This window comes from Micromys minutus, assembly GCF_963924665.1.
Source record: "Micromys minutus genome assembly, chromosome: 28".
Classification (NCBI taxonomy): domain Eukaryota; kingdom Metazoa; phylum Chordata; class Mammalia; order Rodentia; family Muridae; genus Micromys; species Micromys minutus.
The window spans coordinates 7,324,163-7,337,597 of NC_137963.1; the positions used below are offsets into that span (position 1 = coordinate 7,324,163).

General features: G+C 39.3%; 1 protein-coding gene across 1 annotated transcript in view; it reads left to right on the forward strand.

Annotated features, from left to right (window-relative positions):
- RASEF (RAS and EF-hand domain containing) overlaps positions 1-13,073 on the forward strand; it is a gene marked incomplete at its 5' end in the record, with an annotated part of 57,527 nt that extends 44,454 nt beyond the window's left edge. Inside the window, 5 exons of the mRNA XM_080940062.1 lie at positions 814-895; positions 2,075-2,189; positions 5,030-5,149; positions 8,157-8,233; positions 12,956-13,073. Of these exons, the coding sequence (XP_080796188.1) occupies positions 814-895; positions 2,075-2,189; positions 5,030-5,149; positions 8,157-8,233; positions 12,956-13,061 (500 nt within the window). The 3' untranslated portion in view covers positions 13,062-13,073. The remainder of the gene's footprint in view (positions 1-813; positions 896-2,074; positions 2,190-5,029; positions 5,150-8,156; positions 8,234-12,955) is intronic.
- Between the last annotated feature and the right edge of the window lie 362 nt (positions 13,074-13,435).

A 13,435-nucleotide genomic window follows, 5' to 3' on the forward strand; every position in this document is an offset into this window, starting at 1 on the left:
ATTATTTTGCAAAATAGAAACTGAGAGAGCATTTTCTAATTCTTTTTACCACTGTTGTCCTGGTACCAAACCTACACAAGGAACTAACAAATAAATAAAAATTTTAGTGTTATTATTTTCAAATTTACATAATAATGAGAAGGTGCTTGAAACACATTACCAATTGCTTTTCTTTTTCATCTGGAGAGTTATTTAGACAACGAAAAATGATGAAATAAATTGATGGCTCTTATCACATTGGTCATCATTATAAATTTATAATTTTTTTGATAAATTCTGAGATAATAAAACTGAAAGTTCACTTCATTTTAATTCATAAGTGAACGATAATATTGTTCTGGTTGCTAAAGACCCTGACATACATATGTATGTGATATATACAGCCATATGTGCATACACACATATGTATACATACACACACACATATTTTTTTAGTATGTGGTGGTCATGTGTAAGCATCCATGCACTCGTACATACAAGGTTAGACTCATGCATATACTTAAAATATATAAATAGAACACATAAAACCTATATATGCCTGTGGATACAGATACATAGTTTTGCATGCACACATTTAGGTTTGTGTTTAATCATCTTAGAAAAAAAGAACTGAGCTTTCTCTATTTCTTAGAGCCAGTCTTTCCTTGAATCAGCCTGGCTTCAGATAGCACATCTATATATATGCATGTGATCTAACTTTTTTGAACCACAGTTTTTGAAAGCCAAGTGTATTTCTTTCTACTTTGGCTTTGGCTTTAGCTTTCCTATCATCTAAGTCACACACTCACAGAATTACCTGTATTTCTGTTTCAGGAGTTGATTTCCAAATGAAAACTCTGATTGTAGATGGTGAACCAACAGTCCTTCAGCTCTGGGATACAGCTGGGCAAGAAAGGCAAGTGCATTTCATAGTGTTTTGAATTAAAGGATACAAAGGCAAGACTCATAGAGTTAGCTATACTATTATTATTTGCAATATATTACAGTATATTTAGATACTGAATTTATACTTGTAAGGTATATATGTAATAATAAAGCTCATTTTTCCAACATCTACTACAATATGTATGCATCACTTATAGGAGAAGAGGGACTTTGCACTTCCACTGAGATGATGTTTGCTTGGGACATCACACTTTGCTCTGGCGAGGAGCCAACATTTCTGAATGCAGTGTCAGTTTGAGGGGTACTTATTTTTGAAGCAGCAAATGATGGCTGAGGAGAGTCTGTTAAATATCCTTGGTTGGAGGGCAATAACACCAGATACATGAAAGACACGCTCTGGTGATTCCATAGCTTAAAATTCTTGCCGATGACCAGAAGTATGAAGCACGAGTTTCGAGTTTACCTAGTTCTCCGTGGGTCAAAATTTATTCAAGTATCCAAAGTCTGAGATTCCTGTGTCTGGTCCATTCTATTCATTGTGCTAAGACTTAGTGGTGAAGGTAGGAAAGTAATTCCTGTCCTTGCTCACTACAGATTCCACTGCCCTGCTTTCCCCCTTTTTAGCCTTTTGGAGATAGGCTACAGGCGTGATACAACTTCTATCCAGGTTCTTTCCTACTGCCCCTTAATAAGTTGTCTCTTTTCATGTAAAAATCAGAACAAACACAAAACACAGTCAGTCCAGCCTTTTCGGAACTATTATCCAGCATCTAGAAGTTTGACCAGTTGTATCTGGAGGTTATACATATAAACCACATACACATGAACATGTGAAGTTTGTGTTGCTCAATATTGGAATTCTTTAGTCACTCTCTGCCCATTTTGAGGCAGCTTTGGTTTTCCAACTGTCTGGTAGGTGGTATCTGGGGTTGAATGCTGTTTTCCTTTTGCTTTTACCATGGTTGTGGCTAAAGTTTGGACTTGGGAGACATTCTTGGGGACTGTCTGGTGGAGAAAGGATGGGCTTCTTCAGTGATCATAATGAAGTTCATCAGTAATGCTTACTCCTAGGGCTTTATTTGTTGGAATTGGTTATAGAAAGTAGAAACTAAAAGGCACGGTGGAGGTGACATGCTCAGCAGTGACGAGATGGTGGGACGGCAATGAAATCGCATTTCCTCTTTTCCAGATTTAGGAGTATTGCCAAGTCTTACTTCCGAAAAGCAGATGGTGTCTTGCTGCTCTACGACGTTACCTGTGAGAAAAGCTTTCTGAACGTACGAGAATGGGTGGATATGGTTGAGGTAAGGAATATAATGAAGAAATAGCCAACTATGTAAGGAAGTCATGGACTGTGAAGAAATCCAGCTTTGTGCTGGATGATTAGGAACTAGTGATCTCTGCAACCTTAACTCTTCCTTGGGACTTTTCCGAAGCTGAAGATACTTCTTCAAGTAGCTTCTGAAAGCACCTTCTGGGTTCTTTGCTAAATAAAATGTAGAAAATGTGTGTAATGGAGTAGAAATACAGGTATCTAAGAAAGTAACTTTTACAAACATTAAAGTAGTTTAGCTGGATTTATAGTATGGCAGGAATTTTATGAACAGCTGAGATACCACTGGGATGTTAGCAAGGGCTAAGTTCAAAAGCTGACCTTGTTTTAGTTGTAATATGGGATTTTCAGACATCACAGATATGTTAGAAATATGAATTAATATCGGAGGACTTCAGTGTCAAGATGGCATGTCCCCACTTAAGGACCTTTCATAACATTTAGGTTGACAGTCACTATTTTTAGAAGGTGTACTGACAAGCATAAAAACAACAGGGTACTTCCTTGAAAATATAAATGAGTGGTAAATACAGCTTCCCAAGTAAGTATTTCACCTGCATTTTAAACATGTTAAGTTACAGTAATGGCTGAAGACAAGTGGTGTCTGAACTCAAGTGTGCCTGTGGATCAATATTCTCTTCCTGAATAAAGAATCAGTGGGGGAGATGTTGTGTGATGGGAATAATTCTTAGACGGTGAAACCTACATATGTCCTTTCTTCTACCCTGAGCACCCTCTCTTAAAAGTCACCATAAATTCAATGAAAGTTACTGTCATTTCTGTCCTATTTCACTTGATAAAGTTATTTGTATATTGCATTATTTCTATAACATCTGAAAAAATAAGACAGGATTTAGGCAATTTTACATATTATGAGAAACATGAGGCATAGTTAATATATGGTCCGTGCTCATGTTCATAATACTAGCATATAGAGATGGGATGGAGCTCACAACCTTTTGACTCAACATTGTCCATTACGAATAGCAGTTGCCTTGATGAAAGTAAAGGAAGCCTAAGGAGTGGTCAAGAGAGCCACCTGCTACTGAATAGAACACAGTGGGCTAGAGCACCGAGTTCTCTAACAAACATCTTACCATTAATATTTGGGACTTAGTCTCTGTCTTCAGGCTTTGTATATGTTGAAGAACATGCTAGGAACACTGCAAGAGCAAAAAAACACAAGGGCAGCCAATGAGGAAAATGTCCTTACATTAAGTGAGGTACGGCCTATGCATATTAGAGGTGAGCTTTTCATCCCTCCGTAACCCTTTCCATGAAGTTTGAAAAGGGAGAAAAGAAGATAAGTTCTTAGAGTTTTTATCAGAGAGAAGGTAGGCGTCGCATTCAAGAATGAGCCTTCTCCGAGGCTTGTTCTAAGGTGAGATATTACAATTATAGGAGACTTTATTAATTAGGTAAAAAGAATGGAGCCATTGCTGGCGGCAGACATGATGAAAACATCTGGCTAAAGCAAAAATGTACTGAAGGAATGAAATGACTAGAAGGGACAGGAATTGAAGAATAGAGGTGGTGATGTCTAGCTCTGTGACGAGGCAGGAGGACCAGGAGGCGTTCACGGAGGAAGCATTGTTTGATCCAGTGCTCGAAGTATGCTGCATTTCTGTTTATAAGGTGCTAGAAACTCATTTAGACACTCAGCTCCTTGGCCAGTGCGACTGGTCATTTGTTTGTATTCACTGAGAATTCTGAGGAGATTGTCAAAGAACATAGTTCATGGGCATCTGAACATCACGTGGAATAGCAAGTATGAAGGCGTGTCATGTTCTTTATGCTGCCCTTTGCAATAAATACACTTACATGTCTGAAGTCAAAGACGCAAAGTCACACACAGTCCTCTCTTTGGCCTGTCTTGATCCTGTATGAGGAACATACCAGACTGAGTGAGCATGCCGTTTAAGTACTTCAGTTTAATTCCCATGTGTTTGTGGTAGGATGGCTGCTTATCCTATGAACCTGAACCTTGTGCTTCTCTTCTGTCATGTGTGTCCATCTTTTAATTACATTGTAGCATGACAAGATGAAATATGTCTTCTGAGATCTACACTTCCAGAAGTGGGTCTCTGGCTCTTCTAAGCGTTCTGATACCACGTGGAAGTCTGCACATGCTGATGGGGTGGTTTTTGGATTCTGTGACATAAGGAGATGGATGGGGCTATTTCACTTTGTTGTCCATTAGAGTAGTGAGTGTAGAACCTTGAGTCCAATTTTATTCTAGGATAGATGAAGAAATACCTACACTTTGCACGTGGGGTAGAGCTGTTGATGTAGATTGACCATTGTTTTAAGAAGTCACTGTCACCCAATATTCTGTGGACATTTCACAGAATGGGGACATTCTGGGGTCATATCACTGGATTAGGCAGTAATTGTAGTACACTGTGCACCATGCACTGTGCAGCTAGCTCTTCTCACACCCTTTGACTTTTCTATTGTCCGAGAGAGGAACAGTTCCTAAGTGGACAATGGAGTAACTTTGGATCCAAACTTCAGCCTTACATGTTCTTATTTCACCTCTCTGAATTTCATAATTTTCAGTTGTAAATGAGGCTGATGGGTGATTGCGCTTCAAAGCATGTTGGGTTTTAAAAATAGCATCTTAAATTTGAGCAGTTTAATTTTTTGTTTAACACTAAGACATATACAATGAAAATAGCTACGGATTTTGTCCTGCAACTGTAAATGATTATGGATATAAATTTGGCGTCTTGAGACAACTGCTACGATCATCACGGCACCATGGTTGGTTCAGTGTTTGATGTATTTTTCACTTCTTTCTCTTCCTGGTAGGATGGAACACACAGAACTGTTCCTATCATGTTAGTAGGAAACAAGGCTGATCTTCGGGATGTTTCTTCGGCAGAGAAAGAAAAGTGTATCTCAGCATATCTTGGAGAAAAACTGGCCATGGTAAGAGTTGGGGGTTGTCTAAAATGAGGCAGTATTATGGTAGCTCATTGTTCTCAGAATCAAGGGCCAAACACTTAAACCTTTGACAAACCTATACTCTGTCTGATAGGCCATTTGCCTTTCCTACCAATAGATTTTCCTAATTCTGCTTAACAGTGAGTGGGCACTCACTTGAAGGTCAGATGACCTCACCAATGCTATCCTAGTATTTAGAATTTGTGGAGATCAGGCAAAATGTTTCTCACTTTTCTTCATAGATGCGGCTGGCTGTGGGGATCTTTCTGTAGTACAGGAATCCTATAGAGAAGAAAGTTAGTTATTTTTAAAGAATGTGATTGGCTCAAAAGAGTTGTCTTGTTAGTGATAGAAGTGTATTGGTATCTTGGCTGATGAAAAGGAATGTGAAGGCTTGGTTCTCTTCTCTAAGAACTGTGCTTAGTAGGAATTATCCAGAATTGTTTGCAGCACTGGATTTGTACAGAGAATGAGGTACAGTTTCACGCTGAATGCTGATGTGTGCTTGTTTCCTTGTTACTGCTATCATTGTTGAAAGATTACTTGTGTCCCTGACTCTTCTGACTCACAGTAGGAAGCCATGCAATAGAACAAAACAAAGGTTGTCTGATGAAAATGCGATTTCATGATGATATTCATTTCTGTTATGAGACGGTAAAGAATTGTGTACTAATTAATAGGAAATGACAGCTAAATGTGGCAAACATAAAACTAGACACAGAAGATTATTACTATGGGAGAATACTTCATTACAGACAGACACACACAGCTGAACAAATCATAACCCATGCTACCCACTGCTCTGAATTGCATTATATTGGCATCTTCTACTGAGTGTGTGTATACAGTTTTGTGTGTGTGTGTGTGTGTGTGTGTGTGTGTGTGTGTCTACCTCACTGTGTTAGATACAGTCATCCCCCCAGTGTATTACACTCTGATGGATACAGTCCTTACCTGTTGTGGCTCACTGTGCTGCAACATTCCTCTCCCTGTGCTATACGTCATTTTGGAAACAGTCTTATCATGTGCGTAGTTCATTGTTTTGGATATAACCTTCACCCCTGTGTAATTAACTGTTCTGGACACAGTCTTTAACCCTATGTCTTACACCTCGTTGGAGATAGTTTTTCACCTTGAGTCATTCGCTGGGTTATATATAGTTCTCACATTGTGTAGGTGGCTGTTTTAGGAACAGTTCATACCAGTGTACTTCACTGAGTTGAGACAGTCATCCTCTCCAGTTCCTTGTGCTTGAGAAAGTTCTTTTTCTCTATGTAGTTCACTGTGTTGGAGAAGTTCTTTATTCTGTTTGAATACAGACATGAATATAGCAGTTTGATACACAGACCTTACTCCCATGCAGTTCCCTACACTGGAGACATTTCTCATCCTCTGTATTGCCCTTGGAAATAGTCCTCACCCATGGAGCGATCCTCTGCCTGTATCTTTTACTCCCAGGAGCAGCCTTTTAATCTGCAAAGTTCATCTTTTGTTTATATAGCGGGATTTTGCACTTAGCCTCAGACCTAGGATCTAGGCTTGGCATTTGCTAGCTCCAGTCTGAGTTGTCACCTTGCTCCGTCATGTGTGATTTAGTTCTGTCATCCTCACCTGTGCTGTTTCTACTACTCGTGCATTAGTGACTTGTTTAGATTTTCCTACCAGTTTGCTTATAGAAACCTGCTGGAATCTATTTATTGCCAACTTTTCTCTCTAGGTGCTACGGAATAGCCACCAAATCTTTCCCTTGAATTTTGTGGTAATACTGACTCTTCATCCAAGGCTGTTAGTTCTTTAATTGCACTTTATTAAAAGAATTCATCTTGATCTTGATTTGCAATAGCTGTTCAAACTGCTGCAAGTATAAAAGCCTGTGGGGTTTTAAACGGTGTCTTGTTGCCTGTGGAAAAGCACTTGAAGATTATTTCAGCATCCTCTCAGAAGCAAAGGGAGAGGGGAAAGAACTCAGGGAGGGAGGACTAGGAAGGGGGCGGCATTTGGAATATAAATAAATAAAAATAATGGAATGAAAAAGAGTCTTTTAAAGGTTGGAAGGGAGACGGGCAACACAAGCAAGTGTACATGGGCAACCACAGGGAGCTGTCTATGGATGGAAATCTTTCGCTTCAGCAACACAGGAGCCCAGGCGGGGAGGGCTGAGAGTATGGAAAAGGAAGCCCGGCCACTAGAGCCAGCAAACACACCCTCTTCCCTCTCACTGAGACCAGATATTGCTATGAAGTCAAGGCAATCCTCGTAGTTACAACCAATCTAATAATTAGACTTATATAATCCCTGAATGCTTACCTTAAACTGCCGTTTTTGTCTGTCTCAAAATATTTGAACAGAAAACATGTGCTTGATTCTTATGTATAAGCACCCTTAACATGAAATTTTGTGGTTTTTAAATGTAAAATAGAAGTTTTCTGATTAGGTACTATTCCTACTGTTTGTAGGATTTTTGCTTGTCTTTTGCTTATTTGTTTGTTTCTGACAGGGTCTTATGGGTCAGGTTGGACATAAATATTTGCTTCCATCTTTCTAGTACTGGTATCCTAGGCATGGTCTCCTACATGTGTACACTCGTAGTGTTTTTTGTTGTTGTTGTTTATTGTTTATAAATCTTGAATCTCTGGAGTTTACTTTTCTTAGATGTTTCTCTTAGTGTTCTTTATAGAAAAAATACACACACACACACACACACACACACACACACACACAAACACACACATTTGCTGCATTTGCTGTTGCTTTTCAAGGTAGGTTTTGTGTGTGTGTGTGTGTGTGTGTGTAGCACTGACAGTCCTGAAACTCACTCTATAGACCTGACTGGCCTTAAATTCAGAGATTAGCCTGCCTTTGCCTCCCAAGTGATAGAAATAAAGGTGTGTGCCACTATGTTTGGCTTAAAAGATGTTTTTAATGTAATAACTTAAGTTTCTGAAAATTGTATCAAAGCCTTCACTGAACTGTGTATGCTTCTTTTCTACAGACCTATGGGGCACTATTCTGTGAAACAAGTGCCAAAGATGGCTCCAATGTGGTTGAAGCTGTTCTCCATCTTGCTCGGTAAAGTTTCCTTGTGGGTAGAAATGTCAGTGCAAATCAAATTTTCTCTTACTTAATGGATATGTCCAATTCCTTTATGATAGCATTTAGTTAGAATATCTGCTGCAATGGTAAGGAAAACAGTACATGTGTCTATTATAAAATCTAATAATTTTGCTTGTTCATGGTAAACATTGTCTAAATATTTTCTACCAAACAAGTAAGATGTAGTTGCAGTATTTTTAAACTCACTCCAAAATATCACCAAGAAAGTAATAATTGACTAATAGAATCATCTCCTGAAACCAAAATAATAGCAGTAGTAGCAATAGCTATTAATCTAACTATATATTAGGACATTTTACTGATCAAATAGAATATAGAAAACCAAAACCTCACATTGCATATCATAGCGGTTGGAATCACTGTCTGAGTTGCTCACTCTGTAATTATTAGAAGAAGGCACTGGTGTGGAGAATGTGGAGAATTTCGACATGTGGATTAAAATCAAAATTCACCATTATAAAACTGTATAAAAACATGCATGTCAGCTATTCAAGTATTCCCTAGACATGATGGTACTCTCTCCATGATTTATTGTTTTGTTTGGAGTGTGTCCTGATTGGATTTTGGTCAACTTGACATAAGCTATTGTTATTTGAGAAGAGAAAATGTTAACTGAGACAAAACTCCCAGCAGATTGATCTGTGGGCAAACCTCAGGCATTTCTTTATTAATAATTGATTTGGTACCAATATGTGTGCTACCACCTCTGGGCATTTGGTGCTGGGTTATATAAGAGAGCAGGCTGAGCAAGCCATGAACAGAAAGCTAATAAGCTACCTTCCTCTATTGCATCTGCTTTAGCTTCTGCCTCCAGGTTCTGTTCTGAATCCCATGATAAACTGTGGTATAAAACTATAAGCTAAAATAAATTATTTTCTCCTCACATTTCATTTGGTATTTGTGTCAAGGCAGTCGAAAGCCCAACTGAGAGAAATTTGTACCAAAGAGTGGACTGTTGCTGGGATAGATATGGCTGTATTGTTTTGTGGAGGACTGTGAAGGAATGGAAAATCCTTTGATCTTCAAAACTTAATGGACTTTTCTGTGAAAACTTGGAAGAGAAAGTAGAGGGTAATTCGGATGATAGGTACTTGAGTTGTGATGTTCCAGAGGGAAATTTTAGAGTTCTTTCAAAACTATCTTCTGGAGGTCCAAGGAACATCTGCTTGTGGCAATGAACAGAAAGTGTTCTGGGCTCAGACTTGTGTTGGTGAATAATTTCGATATGAGCCAAAGTCCAAGGACCTCCACCTCATCCAGTGTAAACATCTGCTTAAAGTCAAATAGCATAGACACATAACCCAGAGTAGACTGAATCTGGGATGTTTAAACGGTCTTCTGGACATGTTGTCTTTTGTTTTGTTTTGTCCAGAGCTAATGTTACATGTGGCAGGAAGTAGCCATTTCCACTGTCTTATCTATTAAGTCAAATGATGACTACATGCTTTGAAACCATTGGGAGCATCAACTCTTTTGTCTAAACAGGTTACATGTAGGGAAGGGGGGACTTTCAACAAAATGCAGTGTTTGCATAGAACTCATTGCAGGGAGTAGGTTTTAACTGTTTAAAATAATCGTCTTTGTTCTGATGCCCAGATAGATGCAGCTGGAGCACATATAGTTGGGAAAGAACCGACAGATCTTACGGAATTGCTGGTCCAAGGCTTAGTAAGAGTTGTCACTGCCCTTACACTTCGTTTCAACACTTGTTGGTGTTGTTACGATGATCAAAGCATTTTTAATTTGGAGCATTTAAGATTATGTTTTTTTTTTTTTTTAAATTAGGGATCCTCATCCAGTAAAATGTATGTAACATTTCCAAACATGCAAAACTCCAGAATCTGAAACACTTCTGGGCACAGGCATTCAGAGAAGAGGTACTTACAACCTATATATAGCAACAAGCTGCTGCCTACAGACTGGAAGGGAAGAGTGATGTGCAACTCAAAAGCTCAGTTTTTAGAAATGATTTATCATCACCACCACCACCATCATTTATTATGTGTCATGCAACATGTTTATATTTGTGTGTGTGTGTGTGTGTGTGTGTGTGTGTGAGCATGCACATACCATGGTGTACATGTGTGGAGTTGGTTCTCCTTTCACATTTACCTGGATTGATTCTGGGGATCAGATGTAAGACCTTCTGAACCTGGCTCTCAACATCTTATACGGAACACTGTATTGTCCTGGCATCTTATACGGAGCACTGTTTTGTCCTGGAATTCTGACGTTATCCACAGATCCCTGTTTTACTCAGACATCTCTAGTCTGTGAAGTGAGCATGAGAACTGGATATAATGGTCTCAAAGTCCAGTCCAGGGTTAGAAGTCTATATGTCTCTGTGTCATAACCTGCATTCTATGAAATAGTATAGCCACCACTTATCTTATAGAGCCATAGTCAATCACATGGATACAGTATCTTAGTCACACTCAAACTGGACGCTAAATTCTTTTTTATTGTATAAAGATGAAAAGGCCATTTCTGTTTGTCAGTTCCTATGTGAGCTGCAGTGTAATTTAGACACCAGATTTCTTTACTTACAACAACTGGTGTGCAAGGGTGGAAAACGGTCTATTGATTAGCAACATTTGCTCCAATTTTTGATATCCATATGGTGTTTTAAAACTATCTGTACCTCTAGTTCTAGGGAATCTGATGCTTTTTTTTTTTTTTTTTTTTTTTTTTTTTGGGTCTCCACTGGCACCAGGCATATAAGTGCACAGACATTTGCAGGCAAATGTCTTTAAAAACAACTGGTGGGCAAAGCATTTTGATGGAAAGGTCATCTCAATCATGTGACAGTCATGTCATAGCTGTGTTTTGTAGGCTCTTAGGCTATTAAATCAGATAACTTCTTATGAGTCACTTACTAGGGGTTTTCATTGTTGTAAGTTTTATTGCATTATGATCTGGTTTGGACTTCTAGTTTTACAATCCGTGTGCTCTCATGACTGCCTATTTGCTCCATGTAAGAACCTGAAGGTCAGCTTTGAATTTAAAATTATATGTAATAACATTAAGTATACAACTTGGAACCATAATACACAGCTGCCGTTAAAACCTAGCCACGCTGCCAGAGAACGGCTGATTGATTGGCTTTTGTATGTCTGCAGACCCCAGCCTTTACTCTCTCCTCCCCTTGAACTGGGCTGAGTGTTATAAAGTCCTACGTGGAGGCAAATGATTGTGCTCAGACTTCCCCTCTCTCATCCCTTCTATACTGTTTAATCACAGTGCAAGGGTTCCTTTTGTTGCCTGATTTGGCTTTTCCATTTCTTTTCCCCCAGTTGCTGGGCTGGACCTTGTGTGGGCTGCACAAGTTTCCCACCACTGACATATACCCTAGCCCTAGAATAATCTTCATAACTAGAATTGCAATTTCTGGATTGGTTCACAGTCCCCAGCTTATATTTTACATAAAGTAGAAAGTCCAGACTGCCCCCTTGTGGCTAATGAGACCCATGGCCTCGCTTCACCTACTGCTCTACTTGAATCCGATTTTTTTTTTGAAAATTGAGTAATAATTTGTAGACACAGAAGACTTTATGTCTAGTAATATCCAAGTTCTTTTAGGCCTTGCTTAGCTTTTGTGTGTGCTGTTTCTAAATCTGGGATTCCCCTGCTGAAATGACAGCAGGTGAATGTCACTTATCATTTTAAAATTTAATTTAATATTTTTAGAGTATTTCACACTTAAATGCCATATTTACCTTTTTTCTATCCCAGTTTCAATTCCTTTTATGTTCACCTGACTCCCTTTCAAATACATGACTTCCTCAGTTTTTATTACACATGCACATGTACAGAAGCACACAGACACACACATATGTACACACACACACACACACACACACACCTCTACTGAGGCATTTTGGTGTTGTTTATTTGTAGATATAGTTAGGAATGGCCACTCTGGGTTGAATAACCTGTAATAGAGTTTACATTACCTTGAGATGAAGAGCTATAGGCAACCCATGGCTTCTGAGAAAGAGGAAAACCTTGATCCCTGTGTCTTAATTAAGGTATTTCTTAGAAGGGTGATATTTGGGTTCATTATCATCATCATAGCAGAAATATATAGCAGCAGTCAGGCTTGGTGCCAGGAGATGAAAACAGGGCTGAGGGCTTCCTCAGCTCTCTCTTCCCCTTAAATTAGGTACATATATCTTTTTAAATATATCTAAAAAGATAACTCTTAATCAGGAAGCAGAGAGCAAACTTGGAATGGTAACCAGGTAATAAAACCTCAAAGTCTGCTCTGAACAATATATGCCAGCAAGGTCAAAGCTCTGGTCTAACCTCAGGTATTAACTAGGGACGAAGCCTTCAAATGCTTAGGAAGAAGGGGGACATGTAATTTGAACAAGCAGAGAAGTTCTTCAAAGGTCAGCTTCCCTGAGCAGCACCTCAGCTCCTACAAGGCATTGTAAATGAGTATTAGATGCATACTTGTGACCATGCAATTATTTATCTAGATATCTATCTCTTCCTCAGATCCTTGTAGAGGCCAGCTTACAATTTCAGCGCAGACGGGACATAGTTTTAGGCTAGAATGACCAAGTCTCTGCATTTGGAAACTTGGTTAGTTTTCTGTTCGCCCTGTCATTAAGGTCCACAGGGAAGTCAACAAGCAGCTTCTGTTTGTTGTAACTCTTTCCTCCTGTTTCCCAGGGAAGTGAAGAAAAGGACAGAGGACGATGACAGCAGATCCATCACCAGTCTGGCTGGTTCCACTTCCAGAAAGCCCCTGCAGATGAAGAACTGTTGCAATGGCTAAAGCCCAGCTGCCCTTCGCTCATCAAGTCCCTGCTTCCATATTTCTGGCTGTGGGGACGCTGGCTCTCAACCCAGCGATGCATCTTATGACACTGGCTTCTGAAGAATCCCAGCCCGGCAAACAGCGATGCTCTTCCCTGTTCTCAGCAACCGCAGGCTTGGTTTGCTCTGTCTCAGCGAGCCGTTCAGGGTGCCTGGCCCTGTACATCACTAAGAAAACGTGATCATCTTTTCAATATGACATAGCAAAATACAATGACGTTCTCAGATCAAAGCTATTGGCAAACCACACATAACATTGCTTCATAAGAAGACTTGTAGTTTTGTAGTTATCTGTGACAGTGTTGACTTAAAAGTTTGGACAAAGGAGAATAA